Below are 19501 nucleotides of genomic sequence, written 5' to 3' on the forward strand. Positions count from 1 at the left end.
GCTGCTCTCTGTTGACCGCTTGCAAAAATCCGGAAGGTCAAATAACATCGCGAAAATTTGCCTCTTCTTTTTGACATTTGTTTACGTCTTCGAGTTGAAGTAAAGTCGCTTCAGAGAACTTTTTCTAATTCTTTAACTTTTTTGCTGTAAACGATAGGCTCAGTCGATCTGATTTGTTATTAATGAATAATACGGCTGCATTATTCGCTTGCTCTAAATGCTTTACACGGCATCCCTTCGAGGACCTTTCGGCCGGACAGCAGTTGTGCAAGGTAGGTTAACTGTCACTTATCAGGAGGTCCACGAATCAAGTTTAGAATTCTAGCCCGATATCTCTTTGTTCAACTCTTAGATTTATGTTTTCGTTGTATTTTTGTAGAGCCCTTCTAGCCCTGCAAAAACTGAAGTCTTATATATGCTCTAAATTCTTTAAATTTGACCCTCTTACGTTCCCTCCTTTTAAGGACAGACTCGTCGTACATGTAGTATTTAAGTTTTGTTTTGCTGTCCTGCACATTCCACCTTAGTACGCCTCTTTTAAATTTCATTTTCCTGAGCATACTAAGCACAATTTCTGCCTCTTTCTCATCTAAGTATATTTCCCTTTCAGAAATGTACTCAGATATAACCGCTAAATTTTGAAGCTCCCTAGTTAGTCGTCATGCTAAAGAACTTTCTTCTCTCAATAATAATATAAGTCTCGGAAATGCCAGCAGAATTTTTACAGCGAAGCAGGACAGAAAGTTGGAAGATTTAATTTTCCAACCAAATTAACCGAAGTAAGTCTAAAGTTGGCATCCCTTGCTGCTAGTGAAGAGTTTATTCCTTTTCATGCCAGAGTTCTTGCTGAATAAGTTTACTCTTTGATTAAAGTGCTACAGAAGATAGGCTGTCTTCAGTTTATTGTGAGTATATACAGGAATCAAGATGGCAAATTGTCTTTTGCACTCCCAAAGTGCGCAAACTTATAGGGCGTAGACCATACTAGCTATCTGATGCTTAAGCCTATCACCTACTACTTTCTTAACATCATTTTGCTTGCCATCTGATACTGTCGCATTAGTTTTCACAGCTCATGGATGTAATAAAATTTCTTGGAGATCGCTTACATTTCATTGCCTGGATGTAAAGATTCTCCTCTCAATGTTAACATTTTTTGGTTTTTTATCTGTGCAGGAGTGTCGAGGTGCATTTCCTGTTGTAAAATGTACTTACTGTAGATCGGAATTCCAGCAATCCAAGTAAGTTAATTTTCCGAGGACAGGCTGTAAAGTCTGCATGACACACATTTGATAAAAATTACTTATTTTGGTAATATTTCAGTAGTTTTAAATAAACTCTGTTTCTGAAACATATTTTACATGTTAGTTACAAGGAGAAGTTCAAAATACAAGTAAAGGTAAAAGTAAAGACTGTTAGAGCGGACGCATCGTATGTGGAGACAAATGTCAATCTCTAATTACCGCCGAATCAGCACCACTTAACAGGTTAATACATGCAGTCAGATGGCACTACTGGTGAGTGGTGACCTAAACAATACACTTGACTTTGGTCTCAACATACGATGCGTCCGCTCTACTTCGTAGTTGTTACACACGGCTTCAGTCCCTTGTATTCTGCGTACATTGGCATTATTTTCTTCAACGGCTGCAAATCACTCCAAAATTGATATAAACTTTAACCTTTTCAATTTTTTGAATACATTAAGTATTTATACACAATTCTTAAGAATATTATGTATACTATCGAAGTGCCATGGAGTATAAGACCTAAGTATTTTCCTACTTAAATTTTTTTCTTTCTGTTTTCAGTAAAACTACCACTAGCACAATCTGTGCCAAATGCGAACAGAATGTCAAATCATATGGGAAGCCATCTGCATGTGAGTACTGTAACATAATTGCTGCATTCATCGGAAATAAGTGTCAGCGTTGTACAAATTCTGAGCGGAAATATGGGCCCCCAATCACGTGTGAACAGTGTAAACAGAAGTGTGCATTTGATCGCAAGGATGATGACAAGAAGGTTAGTAATTGTTATTATATTGAACTTTTCTCCTGATTCAATTCTTTGTATGACAACAAGTAACTGTAAGCCTTAATGAAGTAGGCATTTCAAAAGTACTGAATTACCTTGAATGTTTAAACGACATCATACACATTTCATGAGGGACCATCCATAAATTACACTAAGCACTTGCGGGAGAGGGGCGTCTCAAATTGTTTTACAAGTACCCTTTGGAGAGGGGGGGGGGGATGTGAAGGCCTGAGCCCTAGATTTATCCTTAGTTTCCAATTGCCCTAATCAATAGTGATCCATCCTATGCAAGTAAGAAACTCTTAAAAATTGTGATGTTTCTTCATGTTTTTAACCCCTCTCCCCCCCCCCCCCATTTCCCTGGAACTGAAAAAGGAAGAGATTTTTAATTATATGTAAAAATTTGCTCTTCTCATGTTGTTTTGACAATAAAATAACACTGAAGCTAGTATGATGAAGTTTTATGTTCAAGGCCTATTTTAATGTTTACTTACTGTCAAATATTGTCCAAATAGGTATATGCTAAATCAGCAAAATAAGTGATCCAAGAATTTTTTGGGGAATGGGACCATGAGACCAGCCAAATATCAATTGTTTTTACTCTAGATGAACAAATCCAAATTGTCTCTTTCGGAAGCTTTACAATTGAATTAGAAAAAGAACGTCAGCTATGCTCAAAATCTTATGGCACTTAAAATAATTCTTTAGAACAAGATATTCATCATAACACAACCTATTTTTATTTTTAGCAGGTGGATGGGAAACTTCTGTGCTGGCTCTGCACGCTTTCTTTTAAACGAGCTCTCGCCAAAACTAAGCAGACAGATGCTGAGAGAAGAGCTCAGATGAAACTGAGTGCTCAACGTTCCTCCAAGAACAAAGATGGAAGGTAATCGGTTCTAAATATGTATCTTTTTTCCAAAAATCAGTCATCAATCAACCATAATAGTTTTAATTTCACCAAAAAAAAAATAAAAACAAGGAAAATAGGGAATTTATTTAGTCAACAACCAATGATTGTTTTGGTTTGTCAGCGGCAGCATTTGTTCGCAATGAGAATGAAATTATCGAGGCTTATTTTAAAACCTTCTCAAAAGTTGGTTCACCTCTGGCATGTAAATTTTCAATACAGTAATATTGGTGCAACGCGTGTATGAAATCTCTTTCAAACAACAGTTGCTTTAAACCAGAAAGGAACCAAATCGATGTTCTTCCTCCCAATTTTTTGCTTTTTAAAAATTCAAAGTCAAGAGAAATTGTTGAATTGTGGAAATGAATAGGCATCGAACTTTATCTTTTACTGTAAGTTTTATGGAGGATCAAAACTTCACACCTCTTTTTCTCAGTTCTGAATTGATTAAGTCCAATTAGAGTCTTCTATTCTATCAAAAATGGAGTTCAATATCTACCAAGGGACTCGAAATTTGGTCAAATTAAGTTGCTTATTTTAATAATCAGGGGCACAGCCCCTTACAGATCTTCTGGGAAGTCAAGAAGGTTTCCATCAGGCTTTTAAGGTGATGAAAAAGGAAAACGTTAACTGAGGAGGAGGAAAAAAAATATTGAAAAGGAGGGAAAGAAGGAATGGCAAATGGGTGGTATGTGCATTTTGCACTTGAATGATAAAGGAGGTGTTCACCATATTTTTCAATTCTTATCCTTAGCTTTTGAAGATTAGGCAAAATAATTTTCTTATATTATTTCAATGTATATTTTTCTAAATGACAGATTTTCCTTGATTGCAGGAATAGAAGTCATAGTCGACGACCTAAGCGGGTTGATGTCACGAAATTGAACCACGGTGGTGACAACAATAATTCAGGAATAGGTGGCAATGACTCACTAGGTAGTCTTCCACCTCCAGCCAAACTTCAAAAAGTTGCCAATCATCGACCAGAACTCGATCCAAACTCCTCGGACCACGTTGTTGCTATCACCCAACTCAAAGAACAAATGGCTTCCCTCCAAAAGCAGGTCACCCAGAAGAATTTAGCTCTCAGAGAAAAAGATAAAACGGTAAGCCACCAGTTTCTGAAAAAACAAAAATACTTCGGTACTTAAACATTTCAAAAATTTTATCTGCAGGAGTATGAGTATAAACTAGTTTGTTTAATGCATTGGAAGATAACTCATGAAGGCAAATGTATATGCACATTACCGTATGGGCAGCATATCTCATAAAAGACGTATTTTGTTCAATGTGACTGTTGAATGTATGTTTCAGAACCATTGTCTCTGGTGTTGCTCTTACTTAGTACAAGAAAAGTGAGGTTAAAAATCCTGCAACAATTTTTGGAACTTGCTCAAAGCATGTTGTGATTGTCAGAAAAAAATGTTACAACAATGTTGTAATGTTGTGCATCAAATTTTTCCACTTGAGTGACCCCTTCTGACTCTCACATAGTGATGCTCATACAAAGCAGGAACGTCCTGCACTGTAACCAAACAGGTATGCTTTTACGCCCAACAAAATTCGACCATTATTACTCGATGATGGATCATCAGATTGGGCAGGAAATTAAGATAACAACACATGTTTCCTCATCAAAATTTCGTGTAAAATCAAAAGAAAGTCTACGTAAGTCCAAGCAGTCACTGAATTAAATTATTGGCATGTTTTATGCTGAAATAAGCTCCTTTCTTAATGGCCTTTCTTAATGATTTTTCATTAGAAGTTAGTTGAGAAATTACAGTGTAGGTATGATAGGAGAGCCGAAATTTATGCGGAATCAAACTCCAATTATTTGCTGAACTTTCAAAACTTCCAGGGGCTGCTTGGACCTGAATTGCTTGTGGTTTTTTTTTTTTTTGTGATCAAAAAGTGTAAAATTTATTGATTCTATTGTTGACTTTAAACGCTGATTTCTTCCTCAGGAGATGATCTTTAGTATTTTCCTATTTTCAATATCTTTTATTAAATTGACTAAAAGTAATTGATTTAATGACAAGATTTAAGTAAACTCAGGCTTTAGATATCATAAGGTTTTAAACTAGATTCATGTTTAGTTGGTTTTAGGAGTAACCAGACTCATCTCATGTTTTTCTAAATTTTTATTTAAATAGCTTACGAATTCAAAAGTTTCAAAGATGTAAATACCTTGTTGAATTTTTATTTGTGTTTACCTTCTGAAGTTTTACTGTATTGGTCATTGCTGATAAGTGGATGTACAATCCTGCAGCTTCCCAGGAAAGCTGTTTTTTTTTTTTTTTTTTTTTTGCAGTTTAACATAATTAAAGTTCCTCGTCAGTTTTATTGAGATGGTAGAGGTGTCGTCAGCTAAGTTGACGGTTGTTTACTTTCGGTTTGCAAGTGTCAACGACGAATTTGGGCCTCTAAACAAAGCAGCGTTCGCTACTATCCACCTTAAAAACATCCGCCTCATGATCGTATCGTAAACAAACTACGTATCAGTTTTAATTCGCGACTTTTATGTGGTTATGATTTCTGTGAGGGCTAAAAATTAAAGTGTTACAAGGTTTGAAAGTATTACAAAACTTATTTAAGCTTTTTTAGCTTATCTTATTACTTGCCTCTGAGAGAGTCGGATGTTTTCATGTGGATAGTAGTGACACGAAAGTGCCCGCAAACGGAAAATAAACAACCGTCAACTTAGCTGACGACACCTCTATTTTAGTATATTTTACTGTATTGTATAATTTTATTAATGTATTACTTTTTTTCTCCCTTTGCAGATTACTGACTTGAAAGCCAAACACTTTACTGAAACAACTGAGCTACGTAATAGAATGCAGAAAGAATCAGCCGAGTATGATAAGAAAGTCGAGTTCATGAGTGGTAAAATCAAGAGTCTTCAGAAAGAAGTTGCAACACTATCAAAAAGTGGTGGGAAGCGAGGCTCTGGACTTCTTAGCAAAAGCAGTGCAGGAGGCGGAGGTAGTGGCAGTGGAACAGATAGCCCCTCCATGGGTTAATCGGTTGGTTAAGTCTAATTGAAATGATTCAACTTAAACTTTGTTAGTTTTTATCATATTAATTTATTCATTTTATATAAAACGCTCAAATTTATGGGACTACATGCATGGCTTGGCACTTGTGTGGAAATAGTAGCAATTTTTCTGAAAATTTGGCATTTTCATCACCATAAAATTTTTATTATAAAATTTAACCACTAAAAACATTTTTGGACTGGGATGAAATGAGTTTTACAGAGAGTCATCCATGAGTAAAGTCTCAAAGTTTGTATAAGTCTCCCGCATGAAGGAACATATCTTGTCTGGGCTGTCTCAGTATTGGAACGAACATTTTATTTTTTAAGGGAAAACCATAGCTTGAACTAGTCTCAAAATTTCCAAGTCTTTTCTCAAAAAGACAAATAAATTTTTTTATCAATTTCAGAAAAATGTATGTGACAGTTTTCCCATGAACAAATAAAATGTAAGTAAGGCTTACTGAAATAGCGCAATTGAGATACTTCCTTCGTGTGGGAGACAACAAATTGAGCACGAGTAGCCAAGCAGCTCTGAACTTGATGTGATCTGATTTGAATCAATTCTCTAAGTCAGTTTAAGTTGAATCATTTAAGTCAAAATTAATTGTTCTATTAACACTTGTTCCGATCATCAATTAGGATATTATTTTGTTAATTTGAATGTAGGCATTTAAACAAATCCAAAATCTTCTGTAAAATATTTTTCGCTGTTCGATGTTTTCTCCAGCTGGAAATCCACTTAAGTATGAAAAATTAGGTACTGATGGAGATTTAGTAACCTTAAATGTAGTTTAGGACTGTCGTCAGTTTTGTGAAGATTTTTGTTCAAAAGATTCTGTGCTCTTGTTGAGCAGGTATTGCGAATCAAATCCTATCAGCTGCTTGAAAATAAACCCTCATGTTCTTATTTGACAATATTGTTTCTACCAAATTTCAGAATTTTTTATCTTTCTCAAAGAAGACTTTGATTGGGATTTTTAGGTTTTAACTTTTCAAGGGCAAAACTCCTAGGTTACCTACTTCGAGTCACATCCTTCCTTCAAAGTATTAAACTTTTGCTGAAGAAGAGCACTGTGGTATGACAGCAAAAATGTGAAAATTGTGGGATTTTCACCTGTTCATTCATTCAAAAGCGTAGAATTTTGCAAAGAGTTGCTAATTTTAGTGCAGGAAACTGTTCAATGTGTTGTTTTTTTGCATAGAAAAGAGTGATATACATTGTAAACGGTGCATGATTATTTGAGAGCTGCGTTAAAGAATGTTCAAGCAAAGAAGGGTTTGCACCTTTGATCCCATAGATCTCTCAGATTTCATACTCTTGAAGAGCTGAAGGTTTGAAGGACTGAGGTGACTGAAGAGTCACAATGTTCTTTTTTTTTTAAAAAAAAACTGGTTCATTTAATGAATGTAATTTCTGGTTTATTTTCACTATATTTTTATCTGTGTGCTGTGCTTTCATACACAGACGATATAATTAATCAAATGAAACAGTGGTTGAGAAAAGAATAAATCTGAGGAAGTTTCTATTGAGTCATTCAATTGTGTTCTAAAAGCATGAACTTTTTTTAATTTTCAAGAATTGATAGGATTTCTGGCTATCTCATAAGTCTAAAATGTACTTTGCAATTGATGAAAAAGTAAGGGTCAGAGGACCATCTACAAAGTTGATAGATTCAGATCAGTCAGATAGCTGAATTGAGTTGAATTATAATTGCGAAATGGCAGTATTCTTAGCCTGCCAAAAATTTCAGATCTGATAACATTGATTTTATGGGGATTGAGGGAACTGCAGAAGTGGAGAGGCCACATAAGAATTAATATTTACGAAACAGTGGAATTGCGAATCAGGGGAAATTAGCCCTAGATCAGGAGATCCAAAAGGTTATTTTGTTACTTGACTGACATGAGTCTATCAACCTTAAATAAGAATCTTCAAATTATCTGGTGATCCTCTCATTGAATTTAGATAGTTTCTGAGGTAACCAATGGGTCAGTTGCGCTGGTCACAGAATCATGTTTTGATGCTTGATTCTAGTAGATCAGCCAAAAATATTGAGATCCGTCCAAACAGAAACTTTCTACATTCAATATTAACCGAGATAATGCGCTTTGAAAAATTCGGTTTATGGTGTCATTCACCTCAGTAGTGACACACTTGCTTGCTTTCATTTGTCAGGGAAACGCACATTTGTACTGGTTACTCAACGTTTAACTTAAATGAAAGCAAGGTGGAAGAAACCAAGGGTGTCCCTACTGCGGTGGATGATGTCATGAACTGAATTTTTCTAAGGGTCATATCTTCGTTAATATTCAACGTAGATAGTTGCTGTTTGGACGGACCTTAATATTTTCAGCTGATCGATAAGCATCAAGCATCAAAACCTGATTCTTAGACCAGCACAAATGACCCATTCTTGACAAGTAATGTGTAATTGCTGATCAGGTTCCTGTCTACGTTTTGATTCGTTTTTTTTTCCGTATTTTTGTAGAATTTTCTGTGAAGTAGGTGTATAGTTTTATGACCCAAAACATTTTTGTATTAAAATTTTGACTTGAATCAATGTAAAAACCATCATATCTTAATGCACGATTCTGCTTTATTTTTGTATTTTTCCTTGTTTATTTTTATCTTTATGATAAAAAAATCTTTAATGTTTTAATTTTCAAGATAACTAAATAAAAAAAAATTAAAAAAAAATTGAGATGAAGCAGTTTCAAATAACTCAAAATTTCGATGAGAAACTCAAGATGCTAGACTATGTTAGGACACATTTTATCTAGGGCAGGTTTCCTGAACAAGAGTTGAAAATGATTTGTCTCCGGCAGGGCTTTAAAAAATGCTCAAATACTATCATCGATAGTCAAGAAAGTTTGAGAAATTAATTGAGGAATGTTAAAAGCTTCAGTCGGAAAATGTTTATCTTAACTTACAAAGTTGCAAGTTTCCACTCATGCTTAATTTTTTAAAAGAAAACAAACGAACATTTTTTTTTTATTGACTTATCCTCTCTCACTCAAAAATATTTAAAGAAATATTCAAGGAAGTACTTTGGTTAGATTTTCCTATGAGAAAAATGGAGCAAAATAAAAAAAAATAACATATAGCAACGAATTTTTAAACTTTTCGACTGAGGCTGTTGATATTCAAATTGTAATTGGATGGTTTTTTTTCTATTTCAATAGTTTATTTCTTTTTCTTTTCTTTTTTTTATACATCTATTGGTTCTCATCACCTCAGGTAAAAGTAATGTAAGAATTTAAGTATCCATTAGATCTAACGCTAGAAGTGCGTTATTTATGTATCCATCAATTTCAATGCTGGAAGTGCTACCTACAATAGTATAGGGGGCAAATTTTCTCTAATTCCATCACCAAAGAAGGGGAGAAAATATTGATACTTAAAGCCCCGTACGATCTCAATTTCTCGCTTGGCCTAAAACCTTCATAATTAGGATTAGTAAACATTAAATGCTGCAAAAATCATTGTTTTACCTGTGCAAACTATCAAACTTCCTTAAACCTAGATAAAGCACCCTCATGTTTCGACGCTGATATTTTTACTAATTTTCTGTAAGTGTTGCCTCTCAATGGCTCTTTTTATGTGTTTGTTTTATAGAAAAGTTCGAGGAAAAGAATAAATCCCAAGCAGTGAGATCGATAAAAAATTGTACATTAACAACTGTGAAAGACACCCAGCCTACTTTACCCACAATCAAAGTTCTTACAGTAGCACAACCAATCTGACGAGTTTTGTTCCAGTCCTTTGCTTCAAACCTTGCAGAGGACTAATGTCATGTTATTTAGTTTTGTTATTGTTCATTTTCACCTCAAGGAAATCAATGAATTCGGTTTCGGTCATCTTAGCAAGAATTCGAGCTCATAGGTCTATTGATCTGTGAACGTTTGCTGTGTACAGCCTGAAACTGCAGGAGGCCAGTTAATTCCGCTTTGAAGAAAAGATTTGAGCTAGCCACCAAGTCTAAAATTGATGGTTCCTTTTTTTATTTTTCAGTCTAAAAACTCAACTTTTTCACTTGTTAATCTCCTCATTTTATTTTTTAAGATTTTTTTTTTTTTTTTTTTTTTTTTTTTTTTTTTTTTTAAATTAAATGTTATTCATTGGACTTTCTTTGAGTGTCTACCACTCAAAAAATTTGCTTTAAATAAGAAGGCCAAGATTTCAAAAAGTGAAACACTATTCCATTATTTTTCAAAGTTGTTCTAGTTGATAGTTCATCGAAAGAAGGAAGTGCAGTAAAATAATTTTGTGTATTCCTATGAATTTTAGGAGTTAATTTTTTTGCTCTGAATTGTAAAATCAGTGGATACCTAAGTACATTTTTCGTTATTTTTTTGTCATCAGATGTCAATCTTAAAAAACTATGCCAAGCAACTAAATGAGATATTTTTATTATTTATGTGATGTGAATTATTAATTTGTTCTTACACTATTGTGCAAAGAGAATGTATGAATCATTAGCATTAAATGTATCTCGGCTCATATTTATTTTAGAGTTTGAAATTTCCAAGTTTGGGGTGTCTACAACTTTTTCATTTGAAGAATTTTCAATTTGCCTGTGTTAAAGTCTCACGGATGGAGATGTATCAGTCAATAAAGATTTAATCGTCTGGAAAAAACCAAGGTTGTTTGAATGTCAACTAGAGGCTTGAGGAAATTATGATTACATATTTTGATGCAATATCTCAAATCCGAAGTTAGCTTTAGGGTTCTGCAAACATTTCAGGCCATCGACATTATCGTCTAAATTACCCTATCAAAGTGACAATAATCAGCCTGTTCGTTCCTTCACAGTCAATAACGGAGGTGATAGTCTAACAAAATTACATGGTACTCTATTACTTTGCTCACATACGCGTTTGAGGATTATATCTGTTTACTTTTGTTTGATCATGTGAGCTTATACTGAAGTAAATATTCCTGTATGAGAGATTACCACATGGCAAGATGAAGCATTTTTCAATTTGGGAATATGTGTCTTATCCCTGAATTAGATGTTACCAAACTCTTCTTTTTCGGCATCAATTTATTTATAAGTAGTTTTTTTTAGTTAAAGTAGGAAAATTTCTTTATCTGTTTTGTATTGTCCTTATCTCGTTTTTCTTTTATTTTTTGAGCTACTTTGAGTTTGACAAATCATGAATTTTGATCTCAAAATTTCGGAAAGCGGGAATTTCTTTTTGTCCAGTCTCAGGAAAGCTATGAGCACTAGTTTATGTGTTTGGCAGATAAAATTTGTGAGTCTTAACGTAAATAATGAGTTTATGATCGGAGAATGAAGCATTTGAAAGCGACCTTATAATTCCAAAAATCAAAGTTAGTAGTCAGTATAGTAAAGTACGATTTGTCAGGAGTATGTGAATCGGGCAAGTCTCAGCGAGTGTTATGTATGCTTGTTTATCTTACAACTGAAGCTTTGATATCACAATTTTTCATTTTCTCCCATTGTTCTCTTCTGACGCGAGTGCAAAAATTCATCTTTGCCACTTGTTTGAAATTGTTGACTTCGCGCATTAGATGTGACACATTTTTTCAAGCAATTGTAATGAAAGCGTTTGAGAGAACAAAAACATGCCAAAACTACTTTGATTTTCTCCTTACAACTTGTGTCATTGTACAGATGTGACGTATGATGCTTCCTTTGATCGCCAATAGGTCAAGAGGCAGAGAACATGTCTTGTTGTCTGTGAAAAATTGATTATTCATTATTGTATTTTTTCTTGCAAATTTAGATGACAAGTTTATTGCCCCTGTTTTAATGCATACCTTACAAGGTGTTCAGGAGTTGAATAAGCAATTCATTTGATCTGTAACTGTTCACTGATTCAAGTCTCCTTGGATACAAGTTGTGGTTGCTGCTTCTATGCATCTTTTTAAAAAATAACGGTCCTTAATTATGAATTTTGGATTAGTTATTTCCCACTGCCGTCCATATCTTTGTTTCATGATGAAAGTTTGATTGCTCTGGTTCGACTCCTTATCTTAAAAATTTCCCTCTGACCAAGTGTTGCTGCCTTCAGTTTAATTTAATATGAAAAGAAATACAATCCAGTAAATCATGGTGGTTGGTAATCATCATAGAAAATTTTGTTTAGCTTTAACAGTCTTGTCATGTCTAATATTTGCCACCCAGTAATGTGAAAGTAACTGGATTTCTTTAGTATCAATACTTAATGTAGCTGCAGCTTCCTTGACTCAGATTTTGCACTGCCTATCATAGCAGTTCTTGTTTAATGTTTCCTTATCATGTGTTCAATTTTATTGAAATGACAGCCTACAAGGAATAGCATCATGATATCTGATGTCACTCTAAGTTTTTGTTTTATGCTCTCAAACTAAAAGAATGCCAAAAAAGCATCTTCCTGAAATTTTAAATCCTGTTGTTAAAGAACCTGAATCGCCGTTCAAGTTAAATCGTTTATGTTTGTTTTACTTTAGTCATGTGTGGAAGTTTCTTCATTTATTATATTTTTCAAATCCACATGAGTGTTGCTGTAGAGAGGATCTATAAAATGACAAATTTTCATTAGTTACTTTTTTTATCTCTCAAGAAGCGGTCCTTGATCTGCCAAAAATTAATCGATTGACATAACCCAGAATCTGCATTGGTGTCATGAGTATTGTGTAATCATGTCTCTAAAGGTAATTATCGAATGAAAAGGCTTCTAGAACTATTATCAAACGATGTACTTACTTCAAAAATGTTAGTTAACATAACTTTAAAGAGTACATCCACCCCCAATTTTCTAAAAATAAAAATGAAAATAAAAAAAAATAGGCTCCAAATGGTACCTCAATTTGATTTTGTATGATAATGCTTTAATTTTACTTTTCTCTCCCTCAAAGGACACTTGACTTGAGCCTCTTTTCTATCACACTGCAGTTGTAACTAAGGACTAAAATACTTTTTCTATCAAGAACCTATGCAGTAATTTGAATAAACTCCCTTGAACTCCATCTACTTAGTTGGGGAATATTTGTTTCGAGTCACAAGAGAAACTGCTGTTTTGATTCAACTGCCTTAGTTGCAAGTGAGTTGGAAAAGAGAGAGAAAAACAGAGTCATTTTTAAGATTTGATGCAGTGTTTTCAGGAGAATAATTTTCTTTATTCCATCTAAAACAAAAGTCAGCATTATTACTCAAAAAGATTGTAAGTAGGGAACACATTTGCATGTAAAAAATTTTATTTTGTAATAAACCAAATATGCATATTTGTTTTTCTCCTTTTTTCCCCCTATATATCTACATTTTTCATGAGTCAGAAGGACCAACTTTAGAAGAAATTTGATGGTTTTGCATCTATCCACACTACACGCAACATCAGTGATGTGAGTCAAACACTAAAGCAGCAAATGGGGTATTTTTGGTTTCTGTTTTTGGATGACTGCTGCTGTTCAACAATAGCCCAGGATTGAGTAAAGGCCACACAGTTCCAATACACCCCCTTGTGTGGTCTTACCAAAGTGGATCGGTATTTTAAAACAAGCAATAACTCATGGCCTACAGAACAAAGATTTGTTAGAACACCCCTGCTGTGACTTCGTCATTTCTGATTTCTCACTTGTATCCTTTTCATTGGGCTGAGCCCTATGAATAAAGCGACAAGACTAAAAGGGTCAATGGAAATTGCAAAAACTGGAAATATATTCATGATAAACTTACATTTATTACAAAATAAAAAATACAACTCAAAATTAAAACATGTGCACACAATGTAGATGATCTAGTTACCTACATGGTGTACGTTGTTTCAATACATAAAAATTAAAATAAATAAAACAGATTTAAAACTTCCTCACTTCCCAGAATATAAGAATGAATTAAATATAAAACAAAGGTGGCTTCTGAAAATTCTGCGGATTATATTACAATATTTAGCATTTGTAGAGGGGTGTGACATGCTCGGACTCACAAGAAATGGAGCAGTTTTCCAGTATTTATACTTCAACTCAGACTGATACCAGAAAAAAAGTTTTTGCAAAACTTGTCCTCTCATACCCTTCAGTCACACTCCTCTTCCAAGACACGATCTAAATTAACTGGACTGCACTGTCCTGACATCATCAAATTTTCGTCTAGTACTAAATTAGTTAGTTGAGACAAAAGACCTAAAAGAAAGAATTATTAATTGCAATACGTAACTGTTTTCCTTGTCTTTAATGATAAATATATCAATGAAAAGTGGTAGGTATCATTGTTGTAACTCTCCTTTTGCAGTTTCTTCCCTTAGAATTCTAGTTGTATGCAAATTACTAGCTCTGTTTAAAAAAGGGTATACATGAAACTTTGATGAGGTCAAGACGATTACTTCAGTATATTGTCGACAAATTAGAGTACGCAACGCACAAACAAGTAAATAAATAAATATTTATGTACAATAAAATCAAATAAATGAGAATCTGAAGTGGTTTTGATAAAAATTAAAATATAAATCTCTCTGAATATGTACAAATAATTCTTTTAAATACTATATAATTTCTTTTTGTAAAATTTTTACAACTGAGATACTAGTTGAAAAAAACTCAAAATCACCTTCATAGAAGATATGATAAATTAAAGTAAAAGGAAGTTCACAATGATTTTAAATGTTCCTTTAAGTACTAAACTTTGATCTGAAATATAAGATAAAGTATCATAAGGTAAAAATGTGCGTTGCAGGATGAGAATGAGTTGAAATGAGTTAATATCGGACAGCCACAATTTAATACTTGCTTTGCCAATTGGTGCCATTTACATGCAACAGCGCTTCTCACCATGAATCATCCACACTCATGGTGATAATGAGCTCACTTGAAAGAACTGCCCAGTTCATAAAATAATGTAAAATGACACTCACAGTTATTCTGATACATCTCTTACAGCAGCTCCATTTCTTCCCTGCTTTAACTTGAAAATCTTAAATTCCACTATAATAGTGTCTGCATAAAATCATTTTCGAGAGAAATAAAAGGTGGCTAGTTCAGTAGGTAGATTGATTAAAATGATAAAAAAGTAAAAGTTTGTTTAAGTTAAAAAAACAGAATAAGTACAGAGCTCAAAAAAAGTTGTATACATTCATATACTAATAAAAAGGTGAAATAAAATTGAGATTTTGGGTAGCAAAAGATCACTCTTCTCGAAACTGCTCGATAGGTGACCACAGAAATTCAGGATTTGAGTTCCTGAAGTCCTCCAGGTTTTCTCCTGTAAACGTGGAGAAAATTCCTCGACTTCTGAGACAATCCAGAATGATTGTTTATAATCAAGTAGAGGACAAGATTGAGCTTTATAAAACTCGAAGAATTTTGCCTCATCCATGGATAAAATTGGTCCGCCTTTGGGAGTCTTTTGCTCTTCTTCTTAAATTTTCTCAGTTGGCAAAACCCAATTTTTCTTCATAACTTATCCTAGTTTTCCCAGACTGTGACCACCTTGTTCTCTAATCGACTATAAATCCACTCTCAAAAAGTGTAAAACTGCCACTGAAAACTCAATGCAGGCATTACAATCTCTCAAAGAGATCATGACTTATGCTACCTGGAAAATTCCATTGAATAAGTGAAGCGCAATTTAAAATACAAAATGAATCTTGAAGAGGCATTAAAATTGATTAAAATACGTGGCTGTCCAAAATTTTGGCATAAATAAACGGCACAACAATCAGTTTATAATAAAAACCAACGACAGAATGATAAATGATCCATAAAAATCGGAGAGGTTCTGTTAAAGATAACAAATCACAATTGATTGATGATAATGACCAATTGGTGACTGGAAAGCAACAACAAACAGTGCATGATAATTTTTTGTGGATACTTTCCCACATTTGGCATTGCTGGATAGCAATGAAATCAGCATTAAGATAAGAAGATGTATAAAAAATTTGTGACAAAAGAAATATTGATCATTTTTCTTTGAAAACCATCTGAACTGCTTTGTTTCTGAGCAGATGAAACTGGAGAAGTGGCTGAGGTTCCCAAAAGAAAATAAAAATCCGCATCAAATATTCAGCAGTTCTGACACAATGCAGCAAGTCTTCAAATTAGCACAAAAACACCAAAAAATTAGAGACACTAGCATTTTAAGAGCGAGGAAGGATAAGAAAAAGAAAGAAAAAAAGGGGGGAAAGGTTACAAAAATACACTGATATCAACATGAAGCAAAAATGATTGTAATTAAAGGAGATCAAGTCTTAAGAACCACTATCAATCATTTAAACCTCATATTGACGCTCCCCACAAAACTGCGCATGGCGAAATAAGCCTGGACATTCACCAAAACTTCATCTGTAAGCGGGTGATGACACCGGTTAACTTGATATAAAATCCTACGAGATTGATGCAGGCAACAAAATGTTTGAAGGAGGTTGAATTAACAAGAACTTCACACATATCTAGGAGTCTCATTTGGGGAGGGTAATAAACAAGCATGCTCATTCTACTGGAGTACTGGCTGAATTTTTCACTTGTAGAAAACTGAGGAAGTTATTTGTTGGTGACCTTGATTTGATATGTAATAAACGACATAGAATTATTACTACTCGGTGTAGAAAATAAAATGATGATCACCCATGAAGATGCAGAAAATTTTTCAACTCCTGAGGGAGCATATATGCTGCTGATGGGAAATTCTCTCAGAGATGTGCCTGGGTTTTAAGCGAGCAAAAATCGTGTTTATTCTCCTAGTTTCTTTTAAAGGTAAGATTCAGCGATCATTTGGTTAAATAAATACCAAAAAAGAGTGCACTTTAATAGATAAAAATTGAAAGTAGTGTTGGTAAGAGGGAACTCATTAATTCCAGTGCTTCAGAAGTATGCCTACAAGATTGAAAGTTGCAAGTCCTGTTGGAACAAACGGCAGACATCTATTTTCATCCCTCGGACATTTGACCTTCCTGAAGAAAATTCATGATAGAGAGCTTTGCTAATCCAATATGTGAAAAAAAGTGTTCTCAAATCCCTTCAAAAATTGTGAACAACAAAAACTTCTTCCAAACCTGAGAAGAATGAACCTACGTATAATACTTTTATTTCGACAGGAATTCTTATTATCTGACTCTTAACGGTTCATGGATACAACACTTTGTTAATGAATTCTTAGAACAGGACATTTCTTTGGGTGAAAAGATGAAGGAAATACCCACACTGCTGAGTAGCTTTTCAATTTTTTTGGACACAGATAAAATTAGAAAGTTGCAGAGAGTTGTCCAATGGTAAAATCTCCAAATTTATATAAATCTTCATACTCCTGCGCAAAGGAATGTATCTTACCTCGATATTTCAGTATTTCTACTACCATTTCAGTATTTCTACTACCATTTTATTTTTTCATGGGTTGCTTGAATTAGTTTCAAAATTCCAGAATCTATTCTGCTATAAGTAAAACAAATAACTAGAAATTTCAGGAAAATTCATGAGACAGCTTTCCTGTAGACAAATAAAATGTAAGTAAGAAATACTGAAACAGCGTTAGCGGGATCCATTCCTTGGTGCGGGAGAGACAACGAAGTTTGCCGCACCTGTGCAAGGGTACACACAGGGCCTTTTTAACCTGACAATCAAGTGTACATTTACAAATTAAAATAAGTTTTGGTGCATGTCTGAAGAAAAAAATAAATACAAATGATCATCCATTTCAAAACTTGGACGAAGGTACGTTGCACTTTCATCCAAGGACATGCTCAGAGAGTGTAATGAATAAAAAACTTACATGTAAAGATGAGACAAACGATGAAAATTTGAACTTATTTTAGGGACAAGATTAAGAGTAAGTTTTTTTCAAAATTAAAGGGTAACACAAAATAAACAAAAGTTAAATCTCCAATACATTTTTGATATGAATCAATGAGAAGAAATCAAACGAAGGGGAATCACACAAATAAATGCTAATAAAGAGTAAAATGTTAACATCTGTGCTCAGCAAAGAGATGAAAATATCCCTAGGTACGGAACAAGTATTTGAGAAAAAGGAAAAGAAATACAATTTATACCAGGATTTTCATCATAGGCAAATTTTCAGAGGGTAGATACATATTCTGTCCTGTGAAAGTTTTGGTTTCAGCAGAAGACTGTGACCAGCTCTACCTTTTATTAGCTTTGATGAACATAACCAGTAACTAAGGGTAGAGGTCATGGGTTCTTTGATCAAATTATACAAGAAATCTCCTCTGAATAGGGTCTGAAGGAAGGTCCATCGTTTTCGCTGAATTTTTGAGAGAGCCTTTGCTTGAGAGAGGAGGAGAAGAGTTAAGCATCTTTAATCTCAAAAGCTCATTAGAATTAATGAAACTGGTTCGAACAAGGTGAAATTTTCAAGTCTAGAGGCGAAAACTACTAACCCCTCCCTGAATGACACCTCTGATTTCCTCACTTCCTCATGAAGGGGAAGTGATGGTTATAAATTTTTTCTGGCAAGTTCAGGAAGCACTTGTGGAAATTTTTGGGCACAGCAGGAGAATTTAGCCTAATTTTCTATTAATTTGAATCATTGAGTAAAATTGTTTGGAAGTCTTAGGGCACAAATTTAATACTGAGCTTGACTTTTAAGATATGTTGACAAGTCAATCTACTTGCATGAACAGGTAAGTAAAAAGCTATAAATAGACCACCGTTTACAACAAGGAAAAATAAGTAATACCATACAAAGTCTTGAAAGTGAAGAAGTTGCTGAAAAATGATGAGACGGTTCAAAAATTCCTGAATGAATAGTATTCTCCAATTGTTTTAATCTTCAAAACCGAAAAATGAACTTAGGTGATAAAGTAAACTAGGAGATCTTGAGGTTCAAAGATTGTCAAGTCTTTAATTCAGCATAAAGCCATATTTTATTGTCTCAACAGAGGGGGTGATCACATTGAATAATAATTTAAAATCAGGACACTCATCCTTTATTTTTGAAGTTCTTGACCTATGGTTCAGTTCCAAATGGATGGTGAGACTTCTACAGCTTTTCCTGAATAAATACAAGGCTACTGCATTCTTTCATTGTTTGTTGAAATAGAAAACTAGTTTGGCTGCTTGTAGTGAGTCCCAGACTAAACTCGCCGAGCAGTTTGTGGCTACAATACGAAAATTAACTTACAATTTAATTTGCATCATTGTTTATTGGTATTAATAACTAAAGAATGAAATAGGCACTGTTGGAAATTGAAGACAACTAGCTTCGTTAATCTTTTACCAGTCGGTAGATGTGATGCTGCGCCCCATGCTCCGATGTTGAAACTTCAAAAACATATGCTGTGCACAAAAGTGTTTCTTGCGTTTCTCTATTTGTTACAACCTGCAATTGATAAAATCACAATGTATTACAACAAATCTGTCAGGAATATTCAAACAGAAGCCATTCTTAGACTTAACTTTTCAACTGCCACGTTACTGCAACATTGATAATCCAAGAAGAAATGAATGCACACTTAAACCAGGGGCCGACATGTTGGGGTGGGTAAAATAGAGAATAAAGTTTTCCGTTCATTTTTTTTAGCGATTGGTACTTCAGTTTTTTTTTATTAATTTGGAA

The 19501-nt window shown here is 34.1% G+C and overlaps 2 protein-coding genes across 7 annotated transcripts in view; one reads left to right on the forward strand and one right to left on the reverse strand.

The window, feature by feature from the left end:
• Positions 1–13218, forward strand: LOC109037562 (protein FAM76A). Its single transcript, XM_019052298.2, has 6 exons — positions 1–272; positions 1177–1241; positions 1812–2025; positions 2787–2926; positions 3783–4053; positions 5731–13218. The coding sequence occupies exons 1-6, from the start codon at positions 183–185 to the stop codon at positions 5968–5970; spliced, it is 1020 nt and encodes a 339-aa protein (XP_018907843.1). The 5' UTR covers positions 1–182; the 3' UTR covers positions 5971–13218.
• A 435-nt stretch (positions 13219–13653) lies between these two features.
• Positions 13654–19501, reverse strand: part of sd (TEA domain transcription factor 1 homolog scalloped) — a 182268-nt gene continuing 176420 nt past the window's right edge. For all 6 annotated transcript variants that reach the window (XM_072298400.1, XM_019052296.2, XM_019052297.2 and 3 more), the window contains one exon: positions 13654–19264. In XM_072298400.1, the coding sequence (XP_072154501.1) occupies positions 19151–19264 (114 nt within the window). In that variant the 3' untranslated portion in view covers positions 13654–19150. The remainder of the gene's footprint in view (positions 19265–19501) is intronic.

The sequence above is a fragment of the Bemisia tabaci genome, chromosome 3 (genome assembly GCF_918797505.1).
Source record: "Bemisia tabaci chromosome 3, PGI_BMITA_v3".
Classification (NCBI taxonomy): domain Eukaryota; kingdom Metazoa; phylum Arthropoda; class Insecta; order Hemiptera; family Aleyrodidae; genus Bemisia; species Bemisia tabaci.